At 35.6% G+C, this 24751-nt stretch overlaps 1 protein-coding gene across 1 annotated transcript in view; it reads right to left on the reverse strand.

Annotated features, from left to right (window-relative positions):
* The window catches only part of TMPRSS15 (transmembrane serine protease 15), a 120619-nt gene that overhangs the window by 17641 nt on the left and 78227 nt on the right, over positions 1–24751 (reverse strand). The window contains exons 19-21 of the mRNA XM_037012626.2: positions 8537–8632; positions 4394–4443; positions 4054–4228 (exon numbers count right to left, since the gene is read on the reverse strand). Coding sequence (XP_036868521.1) covers positions 4054–4228; positions 4394–4443; positions 8537–8632 — 321 coding nt within the window. The remainder of the gene's footprint in view (positions 1–4053; positions 4229–4393; positions 4444–8536; positions 8633–24751) is intronic.

Consider the following 24751-nt stretch of genomic DNA (forward strand, 5'->3'; position numbering starts at 1 on the left):
AGCACAAACAGTAGTGTATATTTCTTGCAATACCCCAAAAACACCTCCTATATGAAATTATCTATTTCAGGATTGCTAACACCTATTTCAAGGAACTGTTTCAAAAGGTAATTATGATGCATTTGGTCTTCCCTGAAGAGTTAAATCAAAGAATGGAAGATTGGCAATAGGCCTCTCTATGAATAATTTCATCATTGATATATGTCTATTCAATGGATGTCATCCAGACCATAAATCTGTACATGGCTTCCCACCCAGGACACTGAACAGTGGTTGTTTCTGGAAGCAGGGCTGGTGATTGACCAGGAAGAGATCTAAGAGAACTTTCCAGGTGATAGAAATGTTTTAAGTCTTGATGGTTGTATGGGTTACACAGATGTATGCACTTTCAATGCTCATCAAATTGTACACTTAAAAATATGCATTTTGCTACAAGTCAGCAGAAAAAAAAGGAAAAAAATTATTAAATTTTGCTTAGTTTGCTTTGCACAGTGGTGTGGTTAGTAATTCTCAAACCACTTTTTGTGTTCTATTCTAAGATTGAGCAAATATGTAAATATTTTTTGGATAATAGAAACAAGGTTTATCCTATTAGAGACAAGAGTTACAAATATGGAAGGAGAAAAGACTAGAATATGCCCTGTGGTATTTTCTTTGAATTGGACCTATCATTTTGGGTTCACATTTGTAGGTATATAGCTGTGTCCAATGAGAGGGACCCGGAAGAGCACACACCACCCATAGCCAGGAGCACACGAGAGCTTGTTTTGTAAAATGTAGAACGAACTCAAATTAGCTAAGTGGAATTGGTGTTTTTATAAAAAGCTTGATTTGGGGGCCAGGGCAGGGAGGGCTCAAGATGAACCTGCAACATCTTATTTTGCTGGAAAGTAAAGAAGTTCTCAGGGAATGGGGGTCTATCAGGCTAATAAGGGAGCAAGCTTTAAGGGTTTCCACAGATATAAGGGCTTTCTATAAAATAACTTGCTTATATAAAAAAAAAAAAAAACCAAAGGCAAAGGGGAAAGAAAGGCTGAAAAACAAAGATAGAAAGGCTGACAGGCTTTTCTAGATTAAAGAAGATGAACGAGGCACAGCAACTAAATGCAGTGCATTATCCTGGACTGGTTCTTGGGTGGCAAATATGCAAACAAGCCAAAAATGTTGTAAAGGGCATATTTGGGACAACTGACAAAAATGAATACATTCTGTAGCTTAAATAACTGTAATGTGTTAATATTAAATTTCCATGATTTTCGGTGATTATATGGGAAAAGATCTTCGCTCTTAGTAAAAATACAGGGAACAATGTCTAACCCAATTATCAAATGATTTAGAAAAGAAGTAATTTCTCCAGATTGGAGAGAGTGAAAGAATGACAAGAAAGATTTCATAGCATGAAATGTCAACAATTGCTGAGTCTTTGTGAAGGTATATGAGTTTTCTGTATTTTTTTGTTGGCCATTTTTGTGCATGTTTGAAATTGAGTTTGAAAAGTTTAAAAAATAAGCATGTTGAATGTCTCCTAGGTATGACTCCCAGTGTTTAAAAGTATTGCAGCATTAAATTTTGTCCTGACAGTCGCTGTTGGAGGTAGATATCCTACGGACACCCTGAAACACGGAGATACTAAGTCACATGAGGTCAGTAGCATAGGTAATATCAAAATTCTATCTTTTGGTTCAAGGTCAACCTCGCCTTAAGCCACAGCAAAGTTGGCCTGCACTTTCCAAATCTCTCTTTTAAGGTTGGAAAAGAAGAAAAGTCAGTGATAGAGAAATAGAACAGGCCCAGGGAAATTTAATGACTTCCAGGAACACTGAGGCTGAGGGATGGGAATGCAATTGTGAACAATAACAATGTAGACAGAAAAGAGCTGTCCCATTAAACCATGAAACCACTTGCAGGTTAAAACAAATGTAACAGATTTACAATGAGAACAAGTCATTTGTGCAGTATGATTTCAATACGTTGCTTGATCTGGGTTCTTCTTTTTATTAGTAAATTAAGCTTTTCACTGCACAAGTAGGGTTTCAAAAAGACAAATAACAGGCAGAAGTAGCATATTGGCAAAAATATTTTTTTGATGACATTATCTGAAATAATATCAGAAACTTTCTTTCTTGGTTAGAGAGAGATAAGAAGCAGAAAGCAAAAAAACTCTTGGCAACTGAGAAAGAAGAATACCACTGAGTGGCTAAGGAGAGTAAAATGCAAGGTTAGTAAGGGTAAGTTTGAATTCATCACAATTCCAGTACAGCTTACATTTGTTCACTTATGTTCAAATTGAAAGTGTGTGAAAAGACATTTTATGTCCTATATGACTGAACATGTGTTTGTATCAGGTGAAAGTGCTTTTCTATTTCCTTTGTATATTCATGGTTTGGAAAGATACGATACTGGTATTATTGACCTAAAATAAGTACTTCTGTATGGTAGAAAATCGAAAAATGTCACGAATATTACTGCAAGTCTCATTGTACATTTAGAAATTATGTGTTCTGTAAGACTATCAAACAGACTGATTACCAAATCTGAGAGTGATACAGGATTTGGTAACTTTACTAACTTTCTAAGACTTACTTAGGTACAACAAAATACCCTGAATCGTCAGCTAAAGATGCCTTTACATGTAACGCAGGGTATAGGTTAGCCATCTGGGACATGCTTAAGGCGTAGAGTATGTACAGGTGAAGGCTAAAGTCATGTCTAATAGGGATGGGAAAAATGACTGCTATAGATATTCATTGTAGTATGTTTGAAAACAGATTAAAAGATAATTAATTATCAAGATGCAGCAAAGTCAGGAAGGTGCAGTTTAAATATGGGACACAGGGTGCAGCACAGAGAATCCGGGAGCTTTAGCCGTAGCTCCATCTTGGAGAGTCCTTTTGGAGCCCAGGTAACTGGCCAAGCTGGAATCTGGCCAAGGGTCCTCATTTCCAGGTTCCTAGGGTCATGAGTTTGAGTTTATGTTCTCTGTAGTCTTCTGGGTATTTAGGCATAGGATCAAGCCTTTAATATTCATTCCTCCTGACCCTCCCTGTCTCCCAAGGAGCCTTCACACCCTTGTGCTTCTGACAGTTTGTCTCCATCTATCCAAGAACTTTCACTGTCTGTGTTGGTGGGAATTAGTCTTTTAATATGATTATGGCTGCATCTTCCATTCCTGAGCACATGGTTTTTCCCTGAGATTCTGGATGCTGCTACAAAGAGGCTCATTCTAAACCTCACAGATAAGGTCATTCTCTGGTGGCCTTTTCTGTTCAATTAGGGACAGGAAATCACTCCATGTCAGGACTGTAGAGCGTCTATGAGAAAGCTACCTTTTTTCTGGCCTAATTCAGAAGTGTTGAAATGCATTCCTTAACGAGGTGCCTTCTTTCAGGCAGAAGCAGAGAACGTATTCTTGGGCACAGGAATATTTATTTTCTCCTATGGCATTGCTTTGGGGATGGCTCCTTCTAGTGGAAGAAGATAAATCCTAGAAGCCAACATGTATTTTGTCATATTATGTAACAACAAGAAAGAATTAGATATGGTTGGTATTAGTTTTAAGTTTTAGTTACAGGTAGCATCAAAACAGATCTGATTTGAGAACTAAGTAAACATTTTTATCCTAATCACAACAAAGTCCTACACATGAATTCCTAGAGCACAATTTCTTTCTAATTTGAGGACTATCTATACATGCTTTTTTGATACAATTTGTTGACAATAAATATTGGCCTAATTAAATGATAACCACACAATTTATACATTGAAAACTAATTTTACACCTTAAAAATGCTTACCTTATTAATTGGTAAGAATGTTAACTTTTAGATATGTAGGAAACATAATATTTGATGCAAGTATCCAATGAAAAATGATTTTTAATTGCACTTTACATTTATACATGAGCTTAATGGGGAAATGATTGGAAAGATTATGATGTCACAAACAACCAAAACATTTCCCTGATGAGATGGGGTTCTGTGAGGCTGCATGAAATGGGAAGCCGTGTCTGCTGTGGTCATCTCCTTTGGCAAGGGACACTGATGTCACACTTACCCGTACACGCAGTGGGCGGCAGACACCAGCCAGTCGTTGCTGACAAGAGAAGCCCCACAGAGCAGCTGGCCGTTATAATACAGAGCAGTGAGCCAGGGCCAGGCTCCCTCCTGGGCATTATTTCCTCCAACAATCTTTGGGCTGACTTTTTGAGCCACCAGTTTTTGTCCACATGCTATTAAAATAATGGAAGAAAGAGCATCTGTTTTATTTTGGTGGATTTCCTCTGGTCATGAAAACTAAGTGGATCACTAAAAAATAACTTAAGGTAACACACCAACTCTATTCAGAGTTTTAAACTGGATGCTTGAAGGGACAATGTGACAAAATATTTACTTACATTTATGGTTACACTGTAACAGAATCAGTGAATCCTGTAAACACTGTTTACTGCAATAGAAGAACAAATAAATTTCAGAAAATGTGCATCTAATATTTTGAAGCGAAACAGTATACCCTATCCAATTTTTTTTGTAGTAAAATGGACTTTTAAATGCAAGTATAGCATATCAAATGCCAGGGGCTGGAAATGCGCAGCAGAAAAGTCCCCAGTTAGAAGTCAAATAGAGTTGAGTCTGAGTTCTTAACCCTACCACATATGCTTCATGTGATTTTGGATAAGTTGCTCAATATCTGTATGACTTAGTTTTGTCATCCATAAAATGGGGGCAATAGTACTTACTTTATTGAAATTTTGTAAGAAGCACAAACATATTTGCTAAGGAATTATTATTATGAGACTGACGCACTGCCTACTATGCTAAGGAGGCAGATTAAGGAATTATTATTGTGTTTTACACACAATGAACACTCAGTATATCATAGCTACTGTTAAGTTCATTTGAACCAGCCTTGGATTTCATCATTCTAAGATACAGAATATACCTAAGCTGACAGCTTCATCCAGGAAATTCAATGATGAAACAAGTCTGGCTTTCAAGGAAGGTAAACATAAATAGGAAAATATAAAATAAATTGCAGAGATAAATAATTTTAAAACTATCTGTTTTAATATTCGGATACTGGCTTTTTTCAAACCCAAGAATTCTATTTTAAACAAAAATTTCAACAGAATTATTTAAAAATGTGTCATACTTACTAACCACTAGAGGACAGTATAATACAAGGAATTAAAGTGCATGCCCCACTATTTCCTGATGCAGCTACTGCAAATACTGGTCACATTACAACACACACACACACAAACACAAATTTAGTGATTTATATTTAACTACATCTATAGTGCGTGCTGTTTAGATGCTTGAAACTTTAGGGAAAAACAATAAAAAACACAAAACTGAAGATCCACATGAGATCATAAGTATAATCAAAGTAATTCAGTGTTTCTGGAACATGAATGAAAAGATTTATTTGAAATCATGTGCATTCATGGAGAATGGCTCTATAGCATCTTACTACACTGATGGACAGTGACTGTAATGGGGCATGGTGGGGGGACTGGATAATATGGGTGAATGTTGTAACCACAATGTTGCTTATGTGAAACCTTCATAAAATTACCTATCAATGATACCTTAACAACAACAAAAAAGCATGTGCATTCATATTGTCTGATTCATATAGCCTTTAAAATTGAAGATAATTTCTATTGAAATATAAGGAAATATACTTACATTTTATTAATTATCAACATGCATTATGTGTAACTATCTAGATATAAATATGTCAATATGTATTCATAATTTTCCCAAAGAACAAAGTCTCAGCTAACTCCCCTTCAGTTATCTACTCATGGTTGGGAGAAAATCAGCTTCTAGGAAACTTCCAAACATACTGTCAAGTTTCACCCAAACTTTTTCAACATCTGTAGTACTCATTAATGAAAATCCATATTCAAAATGGTTCATCATACTTATGTATTAAACAATACTTAATATTCTGTGGTATGTATAAAACTGATGAATTTATTTTTAGCAAGCACAGGAAAGTTCCTGGTTAACATTTTATTTAGCCAAAATCTTCATACCTACAAAATTTTCATTCAGGCACACTTACAGTGTCTCAGAACAGAAGAGCAAATTGCTTACTCTCTGGTCAGAATGAGGAGTGAATCCACATTTTGTCCAGGTATATTTAGAGAGGTTGGAGAGAAGTAGAATTTTTGTCCTGGCCTTTGGTGCTGGACAGAGCTAGGTCATCCTTCTGTACAAGAAGAAGGATAAGACTATGATCCTATGTCTTTCCTTCAGCCCAGTGGAGTAATATTGTTATGGGTTTATATCTATTGTGTTGACAAAATGAACTAATTCCTCTCCCAACATACACCCAAACAAATGACCTTTCTTCCTGTTGAAAAGGCTATGCTTTTTCTTTCTTTCTCCTTTCCAGACTGTTATTTAAACTGCGCTGTTGCCTTGGGGAATTTAGAAAGTAGCCCAGTAGAATGGGAAAGTAGAGGGCTTTGGAGTCAGATTGACTTGGGTTAAAAATCTCAGTGTTGGCTACAGTCTTTGTGAATTTGTCCGAGTTACGTATCAACACCAGGCTTCTGTTTCTTCATCCTTACAGTGGAGCAATACTACCTAAGTTGTAGAGCTTCTGCATGGAAATAACCTCTGTAATATTCCTACCACAGTGTCTGATACATGACAGGCATTCCATAAAGTGTTTGATAAGCACTGTGTATTTGTACCTAGTACCATGCTAGAACCCAAAGTTAATCAATATATAAGTCAAATTTTGTTTGACTTCTAGGACTACTACTGAAGTGGGCTGAACTGGAAGAGAGGGGAGTCTAGTAGCGGCAGCTGCATGAATTGTTCATGTCCAGTTATCAGGTCAGATTGCTAGTATTATATTAAGTGGCTTTTTCTCAGTGATGGGAAATAGTCTGAGTGTCTCACATTAGGAAGGAAATGGAAATATGGGTCAGTAGAATTTCATAGTTGAAAGAATTATCGTCTTTGGAATCCTCTTTATTTCCTTTCCTGTTTTTATTTAAACCACTAGTGTAAGACTGTTTTCAAAAGCACCAGTTTTCATGGGGCAATAAATGTAATCATCTCCAGATAAATACATAAATAAATTAACTAAATAAATAAATGTGTTTATGTCTGATTTTTTGCCAACCCAGTATAATGTGGTTAATTGAGGAAGAGATTGAGGACATTCCTGACTTGCTGATGTGATGAAAGGGCGAAGTATCTATGTCTATAAATGGTGTCTCTCTAAGAGCATGAACATATATAAAATGGGCACATCAGTGTAAGATAATCTTAGCATTCTGTTGATAGGTATGGAATAACTTAGTTCTGCTCTGAAATGTGCATATAACTAAGAAGAACTTTTTTCTATTTTCTCCTTTGTTCTTTCTCTTACCATTCTTAAATATCTATATGATATAAATAAAATAAATTCTCAATGTACAAACTGCTCAAGATCTATAATGGTGATATAAATTTAGACATACCTTATAGAAAGGAAATCTAGACATTTGCTTTCTCACTTATAGATGCTTTGCTTCACTCCCTATAAAACTTATCAGTCAAGGCAAGGCAGACATTTATATAAAACCTGCAATTGCAAAGTTCTTTGGTACAAGAAAATACTCTTTCATCAATTTGTTTTACTTGTGGAGCTCACAGAAATAACTTCTCATGAATAGCTGGATAATTATATAATTTCATTTTCACCATTAAGTATGTTAAACAAAAAGCTAGCAGCAAATACACCAGCAGTGACATCTCAAGTCCTTGTCTATAATAATGGCTTCTTGAAATTACTTTCTTTCCACCCACAGCTGGCCTTTAATGGAACTGTAAAATCCAGAAGCCACTTTCAACAAAAATGATCATTAATGTCCAAACAGGAGAAATGACATAATTTAAGCTAAAACAGATTTTTGAATACAGGAAAGATGGTGCCTTTAAAAACATTTGTAAAAGCTATAAAAGGGAACCTAATTTTAAAGAGAGAGAATATGTAGACACAGCTAGAAGTCTGGACTCCTTTACTTAATCTTCACTTAATTTTACTGTTCTATTTGCCAAAGAAGAAAAAAAATATCGTGACTTTCTCCTCTCATTCTTCTCTTTTGATGATAGTTAATTTGTGTAGCTGTCTTTAGTCTGATCAGCTTTGGACCTATTTATCCTGATTCTCACAATTTCTTTCTATGGGATTTACTTGTTTGTAAATCTGAAAGTAAGGAAAAAAGGGTATGGAAGTAAAACTCACTGGATTTCTATTAGTGTGCCAGACAATTATGTATGTAACATCTCATTTGGCTGCCTTACCATATATATATATATGAGGATTAGGCAATATTATTAGCTAGAATCAATTATGTATTCTTTTGAGAGGATCAATTATATCTTTTCTTGAGATGACATGAATAATAAAAAACTTAAATAACTTTTAAAATTCTATGTTTAGCAATGTGATTGTATTAAAATCTGACTGGTTTCAAAATCATCTTTCCAGTCCATGTACAACTAGTCCAAGAACATATTTTGAGACCCACCTTGGTGTTAATATTAAGCTGCCATTAGGTGCTGTGTTTAATTTTACAAATGGTCCACCTCCAGTAGAGAAGATTGGCATTGATGAGTTTCCACTCCTAGAGAAAAACACATACAAACAGAACAAAGGCACACAAAAACATAAATTTTTAGCTATTTGATGCTGTGGACATTGAAAGAAATTAAAGATTCCATACAAAGAAATTAATATAAAACTTCAAATGTTTTGCTACCTAAAAGATGGTACATATCAATAGAAGAATGACTCATTATGACATGGGATTTAATTTTAATTTTTGTGTAATATACCTTTAGTTCTTTGCATGCTTATATATTATTTAACAAAGTTAAGATCAGTGCTTATATCACTTGAGTGTCTTTTTATTTGGCTTTCCTATGTTGCCCAATAATTTTCATAATGATCAACTTTAATGACAGCCTCACAGAATTGCTGCACCATGCTTCATTGAAATTTTTGACTGTTGTGTAATTCATCTTTTAAAAATATGCAAGTTACCTAAGAACAGCCTAGAAAAAGGAGATTTTAGCCTTTATTTTCCAGGTGTTGCTTTGTTCTTGATACTTCTTTCAATCCAAGACTAAGAAATGCTAATTTAAAGCCAAAACATATGTGGTTGCTCTAAAAGAGAAAGCATGTAGCCTGTACCTACCAGTATCAACCAGTGAGCCAGAATGGGATGGAGAAAAGACAGCGTCCATGTGATAAGACATTAAGTTACTAGTCTTTCTCATCCCTGAAAAACTGTTACAGCCGTGCTCTCAACTGAGTCTTAATTAAATACATCTCTTAATTATCCTGACTGTCTTCCCTATGCTTAGATGGAAACTTTTAGCTTCTCACTTCCTAATCTTGCTTGCTTCCTTCCTTTTGTTTATTTCAAATTTTAATTTTTATGTAAAAATATGCCTTTAGGCTGGAAACATCCTGGTTCCTGCTATCTTCTACTGTTTAGCAAAGAGATGATGCAGTTCTTATCTTTTGGAGTAACATGAAAGAACAATGACTGTCTCTTCATAAGGAGGTCCAATGTCTTCCCCAGACTATAGCCAATACTGATACTTTTGTATCTGCATGCAGGGAATTTCCAAGGACTACTCATAGCTGTTATGATCAATATGAGGAAAACAACTAGGTAAATGGTGCTTAGTCTCTGTCAGATGAGATAACACCTTAAAAAAACTGAGTGTTTGTCTGGTACCTTTCATCTACTGACCAGAGAGGTGGGACAATGGAAAATCTATTTAATCCCAGAATTTAGCATCTTCTATTTTTATTTTAAAAACAGATAAAAATAAATCAAGCAGATAAATCAATGATTATTCCTTTAATATAAGCGGAAATTGATTTGCTAAAGGGAAAATGATATTGTTACTGTTATTATTTAAGATATTCCCTTCATGTTGGTAGCAGAATCATCTTATTTAAGTATTTATAGAAAATGAATTTGTTACCAAAAGCAGACAAAACACTACAAAAAAAGAGAAAATAATAGACAAATATCCCTGATTAATATAGATGCAAAAATCCTCAACAGAATATTAGCAAACTGAATTAAAAAGTACATCAAAAGATCATCCATCACAATCAAGTGAGATTTATTCCAGGGATGCACGATGGTACAATATTAATAAATAAATCAATGTGATACACTTTTTAACAAAAAGAAGGACAAAAACCACATGATTGTTTCAATAGATGTTGAAAAAGCATTTAACCAAATTTAAGGTCTATTTATGATAAAAACTCTCAACAAAATGGTGATAGAGGGTACGTACCTTAACATAATAAAGGTCCTATACAACAAACCGACAGCTAATGTCATACTCAATGGTGAAAGCTGACAGTTTTTCCTCTAATGAGGAATAAGACAAGGTTGCTCATTCTCATCACTTTTATTCAACATAGTACTGGAAGTCCTAGCTACAGCAATCAGACAGGATAAAAAGATTAAAGGCACTCAAATTGGTAAGGAAGAAGTAAAGCTGTCACTATTGCAGATGACATGATATTATATAAAGAAAACCCTAAAGACTCCACCGATGAATTATTAGAACAAATAATTGAACTCAGCAATGTACAAGGATACAAAATTAATACACAGAGATCTGTTGAGTTCCTATACACTAAAAATGAACTAGCAGAAAAAGAAATCAGGAAAACAATTCCATTTGCAATTGCATCAAAAAGAATAAAATACCTGGGAATAAAGCCAACCAAGAAGGTGAAAGACCTATACCCTGAAAATTACAATACACTCATGAGAGAAATTAAAGAAGACACCAATGAATGGAAATACATCTCATGCTCCTGGATAGGAATAATTAATATTGTTAAAATGGCCACCCTGCTTAAAACAATCTACAGATTCAAAGCAATCCCTATCAAAACACCAACAGCACTCTTAAATGAACTAGAGCAAATAGTTCTAAAATTCATATGGAACCACAAAAGACCCTGAATAGCCAAAACAATCCTGAGAAGGAAGAACAAATCTGTGGCTATTATGGTTTCCAACTTCAAGCTCTACTACAAAGCCACAGTAATCAAAACAGTATGATACTGGCACAAGAACAGACCAAAAAACAATGGAACAGAATAGAGAGCCCATATATAAACCCACACATATATGGTCAATTACTATATGATAAAGGAGCCATGAATGTGCAATGGGGAAAAGATAGTTTTTCGATAACTGGTGTGGGCAAAACTGGACCACCACATGTAAGAGAATGAAACTGCATTACTGTCTAAATCCATACACAAAAGTAAGCTTGAAAGAGATTAAAAACCTAAATTTAAGACATGAAACCATAAAATTCTTAGAAGAAAACATAGGCAAAAATCTCTTGAATGGGCATTTTTTTCTGGACTCATCTTGGGCAAGAGAAACAAAATAAAAAATGAACAAGTGGGATGACAGCAACTAAAAAGCTTCTGTACAGCAAAGGACACCATCCAAAATGTTACTTTGGCCACTATCCAAAAGACAAGAAAAAGCAAGTGTTGGCAAGGATGTGGAGAAAAGGGAACCCTCCTATATTGTTGACAGGAATGTAAATTGATGCAGCCACTATACAAAACAGTATGGAGGTTGGTTAAAAAACTGAAAATAGAAATACTGTATGATGCAGTAATTCCACTTCTAGGAACCTACCTGAAGAAAAAAAGGACCCTGATTCAAAAAGATATATGAACCCCTATGCTTATTGAAACATTATTTACAGCAGCCAAGATAGAGAAGCTACCAAACTGTCCATCAATCGATGAATGGATAAAGAAGAGGTGGTACATATACACAATAGAATATTATTGGGCCATAAAAATCCTGCCATTTTCAACAACATGGATGGGCTTAGAGGACATTAAGCTAAGTGAAATAAGCCAGGTGGAGAAAGACAAATGCTATATGATTTCACTTGTGGAATCTAAAAACAAAACAAAATAAAATGAACAAAACAGCAAGTAGATTCACAGACACTGAGAAGTTATTGGTGGTTACTATGGGGAGGGGTTGGGTTAGGTGGGTGGTAAGGGAGATGAAGGGGCACAACAATCTTAATCATAATTTAAGTTAGTCACAGGGATGGATCATAGGGCAGCGTGGGAAGTATAGCCAATTGTTCTGTCCCAGCTATGCTGACAGATAATAACTGCACTTGGTGTGAGGATTTAATGATGTTTCTGTTGAACCACTGTCTTGTATATTTGAAACCAATGTAAGATTGTATCATCTATACTTCAGTAAAAAACAAAAGACTATGCATTTGTGATAACTCAGACAAAAAAACAGGCATAAAGACCTCCAAGGGCAGCAAGGAGTGCATAAGGTCAGGAATGCTCTAGATCTGGAAGGACTTCACCACCGCAGAAACATAGTTAAGGACTCACATTTAGGGAAGACAGAATGTAGATCAAAACAGAGCTTGGAGGACTTTGAATCCTACCACTGGGGCAGCTTCTGGGAGAATTCACGATACCAGTCTGGGCTTTTAGGACTATCAGGAATGTCTATCCGATTTGAAGAGGCTCCAGTTGTGCTCACTTTGCCTGCAGGCTCCAGAAACATCACTGGAATTGGTTTGATGCACATCAATGCTGTGAGTATAAAGCTGGTGGGTCCTAGTTACTTTCCAATCTCCCTTTTAGATAGTTCTCTTCTTTTATTGCTTTTGGTAAATTCCTGGTATGCTTATTCTGCTGAATGCCTACATGTGATGGACATTCTCCTAGGTGGTTTTGTATGTTCCTGACTCTCCATACCAGAGAATTCCAGTATGTTTTCTAGAGCAAGTAGCATTAGCCTCACCAGAGAATGTATCAGAAATGCGAATTGCCACCTGTACTCCAGACCCAAGAATCAGAAATGCTGGGGGTCAGGCCCAGCAACATTTAAACAAATCCAACAGGTAATTCAGGGAAACACAGTTATAGCCAAATATAATCTATGTTTCTTCACTTGTTTTGTGGTCTGCTTTTTGCCTTCCAAAGTGATTTATAGTTAACTGGTAAGCAATCTGTTTTAAGGCATTCATAAAGTAAATTTGTGTCAGGACCCACATCACGGAAGCTGCCCAGTGACCTGGCCCATGTCACAAATCTAAACCAGACTCGGCTTCACTAATGGGAAGTGCCTCACTGTCAAGAAGACCTAACAGATACCAGTTGCCGCCCTCCAGTTCAGCTTTAGCTAGCTCACCTTACCCTAGAAAATAGGACCTGCTGGGCTTGGAAGAAAATCCCCACCTCCTAGCCAATCATGCCCTGATTCCATGCTCTTCTAAAAGTCACTCTTGCCCCAGATCTCTCAGGAACAGTGCTCCACTGCTTGTGAGGCATTGTGTTTCCCCAAGCCATGGGTTATTTTCCCTTGAAGAAAGGACATCAAACTCATTAATGAATTGTTTGGGATTTTTCATTTGACAGCACTTACGGGGGAACATTTTGAAGGGTAATTCATTAAATTCTACCAAGAGATGTGGATTTCTCTTCTTATCTCTAGCTATTTTTATTCCATCCATTGTCTGTGTCTTTTAAGATAGACCCTGAGAGTCTGCCTTAATATCTCTGGAAATTCAGGCTAAAATATGGATGAAACTAAATTTAACAAAATTGTGAAATTACTGATTTATCAGTTTTTCACCTAGTACTTATCTATTACACACTTATCACTGGAATTGCACTGTGATGGGATTGGCAGTTACATTTTTTACAGAAGGCAATTCTAGAAGAAAGGATCACTAGAGGCAAAACTTTAAGAATTAGGAATATCTAGTAAATGATAATTGATCTACCCTGGGATTCTCAAGTGCTGTTCCACAGTGATGTTTCCACTATTCAGCGAGAAAAATAGAGTTTATATATGTGTATGGAAAAAAAAGACACACACGTATCTTATGTTCTAAGATTGTCTTCTCTCCACTTCAGTCTCAAACTTTCCAAGAGAAAACAGACTGCAGTTAATGGTGCAGGGATCTTGTTATTTAGAATAACTGGATAAACCATGCTTTTGGAGAAAGCTTGTAAAGCAAGCACATGATTCATTTAAATATTTAAAATACATACTTAATGTTAAATATTTAAATTAAATTACATATTGATATGAACAACTTAAGAGCAGTATACAGAGTCCATTAGTTCATGAAAGCATTTCCAGGTGTCAGTGCTGGTTGTTAGAATTTGTCATTTAATTTGAGACAGAATACCTGTATTTCAAATGCTGCCAAATTGAACTCATCCTTTTTCTGACTGAGCACAATTTATTCCAGTTTGTGTTCGCAGTAAACAGAATATAAGTAGCAGAAGAAGTTTACAACAACCTATTTCTTATTTTAAGAAATGATGGAGACAACAAAAATATATTAAAAATGTTCTTGGCCAAATAAAATATTTAGTAACCATATGTAAAGCCACCATTTATTTTTGAAAAACAGAATCTCAGAACAACTGAAACAATGAATTGTTCAGAGAGAATACATTATTTTAAGTTCTGCAGTTCCAGCATGCAATTGAATCTCTCTCAGTTTCCTTTTCTTGCAAGAAAACTGGTTGTTAATATTTGGAGAGGCACTCTGTTAAGATTATGACTGGAGTTTGCTTTTTTTAAATCTTGCAAATGTTCCCTCTCTGCAGGATTAGATAACTACCACATATTTGCATAGCTGTTTGAAATCTGTAGAAATTTGGTATCACATAGAAACACACCCATATAGCATTACCTTGTTGACATGCTAATGCTGTGTGACTACCTATTTCTGAACCTTTATTACCATTTTTATAGGTCATACTCTCAAAGGAACCCCCAGCTATTGGGAAACCGTATTCTATGTGAGAAAAGAAACATAAAAATGCAACCCGCCATTATTATTATTATTATTGAGGTCATATAGGGAGTATAAAAATATACTCATAGATGAATTCTAGGAAGAAAATAAAAGGATATCCCAAGGCGTCTTGTGCAGGATTAAATCTTCTCCCTGTCTTCTCAGGCCCTGAGTAGGCTTTCTGTCTTTTGTCTCGGTCCTTAGACTGTCTTTGCAGTGATAAGAGTTCCTTCCTGCAGCCGGAGCTTAAGTAGGGATGTGTTAAGCTTTTGGGCACACTAAAGCTCAAACGAATAACAAATGTTGCAAATGCTGCAGCCAGGCACTGTAGCTCATTTCACACCCCAGAAGATTTAAGTAATGAATTGAGCCAGATGGAATTAGTCACAAAAGGGTTTTGGCAAAAATGGACCTTCCTTTTCAGATTGGAGGGAAAGAGGGGGATTGATTTAGCAGGGCAGAAAGTGGGGGAGAGAATTTTAATAGACAGGATATGGGGAATGAAAGGGATTTGCTGCAAAGGATGGCAGATCTTCCCACTAGGCGGGTCTGGACATGTGGGCAGTTAGGTAAACAACATGACTGAACTGGAGACATCTGAACAATGGCTTATTCATTTACCATATTATAGAAACACACTTAGCGCTTACCCAGCACTATGACAGCTTAAGTTTAGATTTTCTGACCTCAACTCTTAAAATTTTATGACACATAGAAGGAAAAAATGCCAATAGAAAAAATTATCTTCATTTAATTTCCTCCTTTGTGCAAAATACTCTATTAAGAAGAGAAGAACTGCTGGGTCCATACAGATGTAAGGGAACTAGGGAGGAAATGAACTGCTGGTAATCTCTTACCAAAAACATGGCTGAGAGAAATGATACTTAAGGTAGATCACCAGAGATATGGTTGCCATGGGCAACATTTTGGACAACATGGAGTAGTAGTATATTCTTGTCATACTTGTAACATCTTCTCAGCTACCATTGGTTTATTTTTTAATATGAGGTATATGACATACTCCTTCATATTTACTAAGAAGTTTTCTCAGTGCACATATTTTTTCAGAGCATTACTTTATAAGGACATACATGTGAAATTTCCTTTAGAATTTAATTTCAGGAAAATCAGTCTTTCCTTTGGTATGGGTAGCATTTATCTTATTTCATAATTAAAGTTATATAATCATTAATGTCCGCTTTTTTGCATGCACTTCCAGGAATCTCAAACAAAAGTATCGATAATTGTGCTGACCCTGTGTGTTTTACAGATTTGCCTCCTTATTTCTTTGGACCTTGTTTTTATCTACTATTAATCTTACAACATATATGTGTTTCTGTTTCTTTTGGAAACATAAGGGTATAAAGGAAAGAAGAAAGAATAGAAAGAAATGAGGGAGAAAAGAAGGAAGGGAATAGTGAAGTTAGGAAGGAAGCAAAAAATAAGAAAAAAGAAGGAAAAGAAGAAGAGAAAAAAATTAAAGGAAGGGAGGAAGAAGATATATTATTCCATGAAATTTTATTTATTTTATTCAAAATTGCCCTTGGTCTCATAGAATGTGTAGCATTATTTACAGGTCGAACAGTTGGAAATAATTTTTTTAGAAAGAAAACAGAATGAACAGGAAAATTTTTGTTAACTTTTTTCATGTAGCGAAAGTTTTTTCCTTCTCTTACCTATTTCATATCTGAATACAAAGGCTTCCCCTTCTATATGAGGGTGTAAGGAAATGATATGGGATATTGGCTTGAAAAAACATAATCTCTTCCTGTTTTTATGGAACAAATTTTGAATAAAAAAGTCTGAGAAAAAAAAGAAAGTTGTAACAGACTTTTATAAACTAAATAGCTATATGTTGTGGAAAATTTATTGGTAGTTGCTTCATAATTGCACCAAAATATAAAATAAATTTTCTTAACTCTTTATGTGTATAATTATAATTATAATGAAATTTCCTGGCCATAGAAATATCTCTGGGGGGTATAAAATATCCACTGGGGTATAAGGCAAAAATAGGAATTTAAGACAATGAGAACTCTCCCTGAATTGTATCAAAACAAACAAGAGACATTTCACATAAAACATTCCCTTAATTCCCAGGAATGTGTTTTCAAATACATAGTAGAGAAGTCAGGAATGAGTTTTTCTAGCAAGCAATAATACCAGCTTGTGCTGGTGAAAACCTAGCCATGGATTTATTTAATATTATTAGTTTATTTTATAAATTTACCCCCTTTTAATAATGTCCTTTTTATAGAGATCTCTATAAACTTTCTATTTTTGTTTTGATTTACTGGGAGAAGAAAGGTTTTCCAGAGAAGTTAAAATAGGCTGGTGTCAGAATTACAAACTAAGGAATCCCCTGGATTAAGTCGGAGACGGTCCTCAACCTGCTTGCTGTAGGAGAAAAATGTCTTATGTTTTGTTTTGTTTCACTTTGCTATGTTTTTAATAACAAGTGAAACCAAACTGCCAAGATTTGCTATGTTTTAAATAACAAGTGAAACCAAACTGCCAAACTTCAGAGATGTTTTGTTGAGGTTGTGTGTTCTCTACTAAAGCAAATACCTACACAAAGATTTATGCGCTCCTTCAGCACAAGGACTGCTCTGGCAGAGCTGCCTGTGCTCTGGGACGATCCAAGGCCTCCCGGCCTCACACGAATCAGGGTCCTAGGCTGCATCTATGCAGTCATACGGTGATATGTAAGGGGTCTCTAATCGGATGAGAAAAAATGGCATCTTTATTTTTGCTAACCTCTAATATAGTTTTTCCTTTTGATAGAAATGTAGATGACTAGCCACAATATTATTAGCAGCACCTATAATTTTGTCACCAAAATGAACTATAGATATATTCCTATCACATAGCAGTTGCTGCATCCACCCAAAATTATCATTTATGCTCATCTTTGATCTTACAGGAATCATTAGAACCACCAATGTATCTTATTTAATACTTTAATAGAGAAATTTATACTACCCTATCATAGTTACAATATTTTGATAATCATTTTTCATAGTAATTAATTTCCTTTGAAATTTTGTGCATTTTATTTTATGCACTTAAAAATATGAACCTTAGAAGACGTTGGTAAGTTTCACCAGACTGCCAAAAGAGTCCATGACGCAAAAAGGAAGCTTAAGGATGCTTACCCTAGACGGTGGCTCTCAAACTTTAGCTTAAGTCAGAATCACCTGAAGGGTTTATTTAAACATGGATTACTGGCTCTCCACTAGAGTTTCTGATGAGTAGGTCTGAGGTAGAGTTCCAGAATTTCATTTCTATACATGCATCTCAGATGTTGCATATGCTTCTAGTTCGGTCCTAAAATTACATGATGGAACTCACTGACCTAGACCCTCTGAATCCAGAAGTCTGGGACCATGATTAGGGGATTCTACTGTATAACTAGCCTTGGGAGCTGCTGATCTAACTCTTGGATTATAAATCAGTGGTACACGCTTTCCTCTTTGCCCACTGCTGACATAATGACCTAACCTGTGGGTTTTTCCCAACCCTGTCGGATAATAAATACTAATTTTTAAGTATTTTAAATACTTAGAAATTGAATACTAAATCTTAGGAACTTGTTAAATTATGGTGCTTTGCTATTAATTATTTTCTCCCTACTTATTTTTAATTAATGCATTTCTAATTTTAAAATGGGAAAAACACCAGAGTTATAATTTGTAATGATGAGTGTCTTAGCTTGGTCAACTAAACAAGTGAAATAAACCTTTTTCCACACCATCTTCAAACAAGGCCCCACTTGTTCAGTCACTTAATGTATAAAAAAACCCTTCTCACCTTAAGAACATGCAAATACAATAAAGATTTCCCTTAATGCTGAACTTGCAAATTAAACATTAGAAATAACAAGAAATATTATTTAATTATTTCTGAGTGAAGTTAGCAAAAAAAAAGAAATCAATTAAAATTGAAGGTAGTAGATATATTTTTTTCTACTAATTCCCATATATTTTCTTTGTTGTTCTTTGTTAAGGCTTTTTCCCATAGATGAAAATTTGGGGACAATGACAGAAAATCTGGAAAAAAATAGGAATACTCAATTGTTTACCAACTTTTAAAATTAATATGAGACCCAGGTCTATTGAGAGAACTGTGTGACCAATCCAAACAGAAAAATATTCGTATTATAGGGGTTCCAGAAGAAGAAGAGAGAGGAAAAGGGATAGAAAGTGTCTTTGAGGAAGTAATTGCTGAAAATGTCCCCAATCTGGGGAAGGAAATAGTCTCTCAGACTATGGAAGCCCACAGATCTCCCAACACAAGGGACCCAAGGAGGACAACACCAAGGCATATAAACATTAAAATGGCAAAGATCAAAGACAATGACAGAGTATTAAAAGCAGCCAGAGAGAGAAAGAAAATCACAAAGAAAAGAAAGCCTATCAGGCTATCAGACTTCTCAACAGAAACTTTACAGGCCAGAAAGGAGTGGCATGATATATTTAGTGCAATGAAGCAGAAGGGCCTCGAACCAAGAGTACTTTATCCAGCAAGAGTATCATTTAAATTTGAAGGAGGGATTAAACAGTTTCCAGATAAGCAAAAGCTGAGAGAATTTACCTCCCACAAACCACCTCTACAATGCATTTTGGAGGGACTGCTATAGATGAAAGTGTTCCTAACATTTAATAGCTGTCACCAGAGGTAATAAAACCACAGTTAAGAAAGTAGAACAGTTAATTACTAAGCAAATGCAAAATTGAATCAACTACCCCCAAAGTCTGTCAAGGGATAGACAAAGAGTACAGAATATGATACCTAATATATAAAGAATGGAGGAGGAAGACAAGGAGGGAAAAAAAAAGAACCTTTAGGTTGTGTTTGTAATAGCATACTAAGTGAGTTAAATTAGACTGTTAGATAGTAAGGAAATAAACCTTGAACCTTTGGTAACATGAACCTAAAACCTGCAATAGCAGTAAGTACATACCTATTGATAATCACCCTAAATGTAAATGGTCTGAATGCACCAGTCAAAAGACAGAGAGTCACTGAATGGATAAAAAAACAAGACCCATCTATATGCTGCCTACAAGAGACACACTTTAAACCCAAAGACATACACACACTAAAAGTGAAGGGATGGAAAAAGATATTTCATGCAACTAATAGGGAGAAAAAGATAGGAGTTGCAGTACTGGTATCAGACAAAATAGGCTTCAAAACAAAGAAAGTCACAAGAGACAAAGAAGGATATTACATAATGATAAAGGGGTCAGTCCAACAAGAGGATATAACTGATATAAATATCTATGTACCCAACACAGTATCACCTACAGATGTGAAACAAATACTAACAGAATTAAAGGAGGAAATAGAATGCAATGCATTCATTCTAGGAGACTTTAACACTCCATTCACTCCATAGGAGAGATCAACCAGACAGAAAATAAGTAAGGAGACAGAGACACTGAACAACACCTTAGAACAGATGGACCTAATAGACATCCAGAGAACACTGCACCCAAAAGGAGCAGGATACACATTCTTCTTAAGTGCACATGGAACATTTTCAAGAATAGATCATATACTAGGCCACAAAAAGAACCTTGGTAAATTAAAAAAGACGGAAATTGTACCAACCAGCTTGTCAGACTACAAAGGAATGAAACTAGAAATAAATTATGCAAAGAAAAAGAAAAAATCCCACAAACACATGGAGGCTTCACAACATGCTCCTAAATAAACAATGGTTCAATGACCAAATAGAAACAGGGATCAAGCAATACATGGAGACACAAAGTATGACAATAATTTGACACCACAAAATCTGTGGAACACAGAGAAGGCCGTGCTAAGAGGGAAGTATATTATATTGCAGGCCTACCTCAGGAAAGAAGAACAATCCCAGATGAACAGTCTAAACTCACAATTAATTAACAAAACTAAAAAAAGAAGAACAAATGAGGCCCAAAGTCAGTAGAAGGAAGGACATAATAAAGATTAGAGCATAAATAAATAAAATCGAGAGGAATAAAACAATAGAAAGAATCAATGAAAGCAAGAACTGGTTCTTTGAGGAAATAAACAAAATAGAAAAACCCCTAGCCAGACTTATCAAGAAAAAAAGAGAGTCTACACACGTAAACAGAATCAGAAATCAGAAAGGAAAAATTACTATGGACACAACAGAAATACAAGGAATTATGAGAGAATACTATGAAAAATTAAATGCTAATGAACTGGATACCCTAGAAGAAATGGACAACTTTCTAGAAAATACAATCTTCCAAGGCTGACCCAGAAAGAAACAGAAAATCTAAACAGACCAATTAACAGCAATGAAATTGAATTGGTAATCAAAATCTACTTAAGAACAAAACTTCTGGATCAGATGGCTTCACTGCTGAATTTTATCAAACAGTTAGTGAAGACCTAATACCCACCTTCCTTTAAGTTGTCCAAAAAGTAGAAGAGGATGGAGTACTTCCAAACTCATTTTATGAGGCCAGCATCACTCTAATACCAAAACCAGGCAAAGATACCACAACAAAGTAAAACAGACCAATATCACTGATGAACATAGATGCAAAAATACTCAACAAAATATTAGGAAATGAATTAAAAAATATATCAAAAAGTTCATCCACCATAATAAAAGCCATATATGACAAACCTACAGCCAACATTGTACTTAACAGCCGAAGCTGAAAGCTTTTCCTTTAAGATCAGAAACAAGACAAGGATGCCCACTCTCTCCACTTTTGTTCTGGAGGTCCTAGCCATGGCAATCAGACAACACAAAGAAATAAAGGGCATCCAGATTGGTAAGGAAGAAGTTAAACTGTCTCTGTCTGCAGATGACATGATATTGTACATAAAAAACCCTAAAGAATCCACTCCAAAACTACTAGTTCTAGTATCTGAATTCAGCAAAGTTGCAAGATACGAAATTAATAAACAGAAATCTGTTCCATTCCTATACATTAATGATGAATTAGCAGAAAGAGAAATCAGAAAAACAATTCCATTCACAATTGCATCAAAAAGAACAAAATACCTAGGAATACACACCTAACCAAGGGAGTGAAAGACCTGTACTCTGAAAACTACAAGACACTCATGAGAGAAATTAAAGAAGATACAAATAAATGGAAACACATCCCGTGCTCATGGATAGGAAGAATTAATATTGTCAAGATGGTCAAGATGTACTGCCTAAAGCAATGTACAGATTCAATGCAATTCCTATCAAAATACCAACAGCATTCTTCAATGAACAAGGCCAAATCATTCTAAAATTCTTGTGGAACCACAAAAGACCCCAAATAGCCAAAGCAATCCAGAGAAGGAAGAATAAAACTGAGGGATTACGCTCCCTGACTTCAAGCTCTACTACAAGGCCTCAGTAATCAAGACAGCTTGGTACTGGCACAAGAACAGAACAATAGACCAATGGAACAGACTAAAGAACACAAATATAGACCCAACCATATATGGTCAATTAATGCATGATAAAAGAGCTATGGACACACAATGGGGAAATGACAGCCTCTTCAACAACTGGTGTTGGCAAAACTGGACAGCTACATGCAAGATAATGAAACTAGATTATTGTCTAACCCCATATACAAAAGTAAACTCAAAATGGATCAAAGACCTGAATGTAAGTCATGAAACCATAAAACTCTTAGAAAACAACATGGGCAAAAATCTCCTGAATATAAACATGAGCAACTTCTTCCTGAACGCATCTCCTTGAGCAAGGGAAACAAAAGCAAAAATTAACACATGAGACTACATCAAACTAAAAAGCTTTGGTACAGCAAAGGACACCATCAACAGAATAAAAAGATCCTAGAGTATGGGAGAATATATTTGTAAATGAGATATTTGACAAGGGGTTAACGTCCAAAATATGTAAAGAACTCACATGTCTCAACACCCAAAAAGCAAATAATCTGATTAAAAAATGGGCAGAGTATATGAAGAGACAATTCTCCAAAGAAGAAATTCAGATGGCCAACAGACACATGAAAAGATGTTCCACAGCACAGCACTACTCATCAGGGAAATGAAAATAAAAACTACAATGAGATATCATCTCACACCAGCAAGGATGGCCAGTATCAAAAAGACTAAGAACAACAAATGCTGGCGAGAATGCGGAGAAAGGGGAACCCTCCTACACTGCTGATGGGAATGTAAGCTAGTTCAACCATTGTAGAAAGCAGTATGGAGGTTCCTCAAAAAACTAGAAATAGAAATACCATTCGACGAGGGAATCCCACTCCTAGGAATTTTCCCAAAGAATACAAGTTTTCAGATTCAAAAGAACGTATGCACCCCTATGTTTATTGCTGCACTATTCACAATAGCCAAAAAATGGAAGCAACCTAAGTATCCATCTGTAGATGAATGGATAAAGAAGATGTACTACATATACACAATGGAATACTATTCAGCCATAAGAAAGAAACAAATCCTACCATTTGCAACAACATGGATGGAGGTGGAGGATATTATGCTCAGTGTAATAAGTCAGGGAGAGAAAGACAAGTGCCAAACGATTTCCCTCATTTGTGGAGTATAACAATGAAGCAAAACTGAAGGAACAAAAGAGCAGCAGACCCACAGACTCCAAGAAGAGACTGGCCCTTACCAAAGGGGAGGAGTGTGTGAGAGTAGTTGGGGAGGGAGGGAGTAGGGGATAGAGGGTTATTATGTTTAGTCCACATGGTGTGGGGGGTCTCGGGAAGACAGTGTAACACAGAGAAGGCAAATAGTGAAATTGTGGCATCTTACTACACTGATGGACAGTGATTGCAATGGGGTGTGGGTGGGGACTTCATAATATGGGTGAATGTAGTAACCACATTGTTTTTCATGTGAAACATTCATAAGAGTGTATATTAATAATACCTTAATAAAAAAATTAATACCAACTCTTCATAGGCTGCTTAATGGAGATACATGTAACTATTTTTAATACATATTTCCTATATTCTGTAAAGCTGTCCAGACCTGATGACTTCTGGTTTTTAATGGCTTATATGGTTAATCAACTGCATAGTTCATTTATGGGTTAGTAACAGGGTAGTTTGATTTCCTAGGAAATATCATTTTAAAAATCACTACTCTAAGTTTCTTTAATACTTATTCTTGCATCAGTATAAAATGTTTTCTTTCATACTTTGATCAGAAAGATGAAAATGTTATTTAAAGTACTTTTTGGTTATGCATGCTATAAATGGCAGGGAATGAAAATGTGTCATTTAAAAAAAGGGAAGGCTGATGAAATCTGCCTCATATGATTTACTAAAATCTTTGGGGAATTGCATTTTGTACCCTATCTGCATAAATAATCTTGAGAGACTACAGTCCCTTTTTAATAAATTGACTCCTAAATTACTTTCCACTGTACCAAACACATCATTTTAAACTCGCTAAGCTTTCTTTCAGTTACCATGCACCAGTCTAGACAAATTCTCATTAAGGCTATAAGTTTCTTTAAATTACTAGAACACTATGGCGGCTGTTTAATAACTGCAGGCCCAAAGATTAAAGTCTTTGCAGAAATTACCTGGCTCATTTCTGAAGAAAGCAAGTGGCTGACCTTCATCAAAAATATTGTCTCCAAGGCAGTGAGATGTACTACGTGTCTTAGATACAATAAAAATCTAGTTTTTTGTCCCTGTTTCCTTCTGGAAGGACTGTCATTCATAGGAAATGAGGTCAGTGAACTAGAGAGTAAAATCTGGCTGGGGAAAACATGTAAATAGAAAGTACATTGGTGTATGGAAACGGCTGCCATCCACTCAGCACAGGCCATTTTCTAGAAAGCCTTTTCTGACATGCACAAATTATGTAGGTTCTCCTATACTTCTTTGTATTTATCACAT

The sequence above is a fragment of the Manis javanica genome, chromosome 3, assembly GCF_040802235.1.
Source record: "Manis javanica isolate MJ-LG chromosome 3, MJ_LKY, whole genome shotgun sequence".
Taxonomy (NCBI): Eukaryota; Metazoa; Chordata; class Mammalia; order Pholidota; family Manidae; genus Manis; species Manis javanica.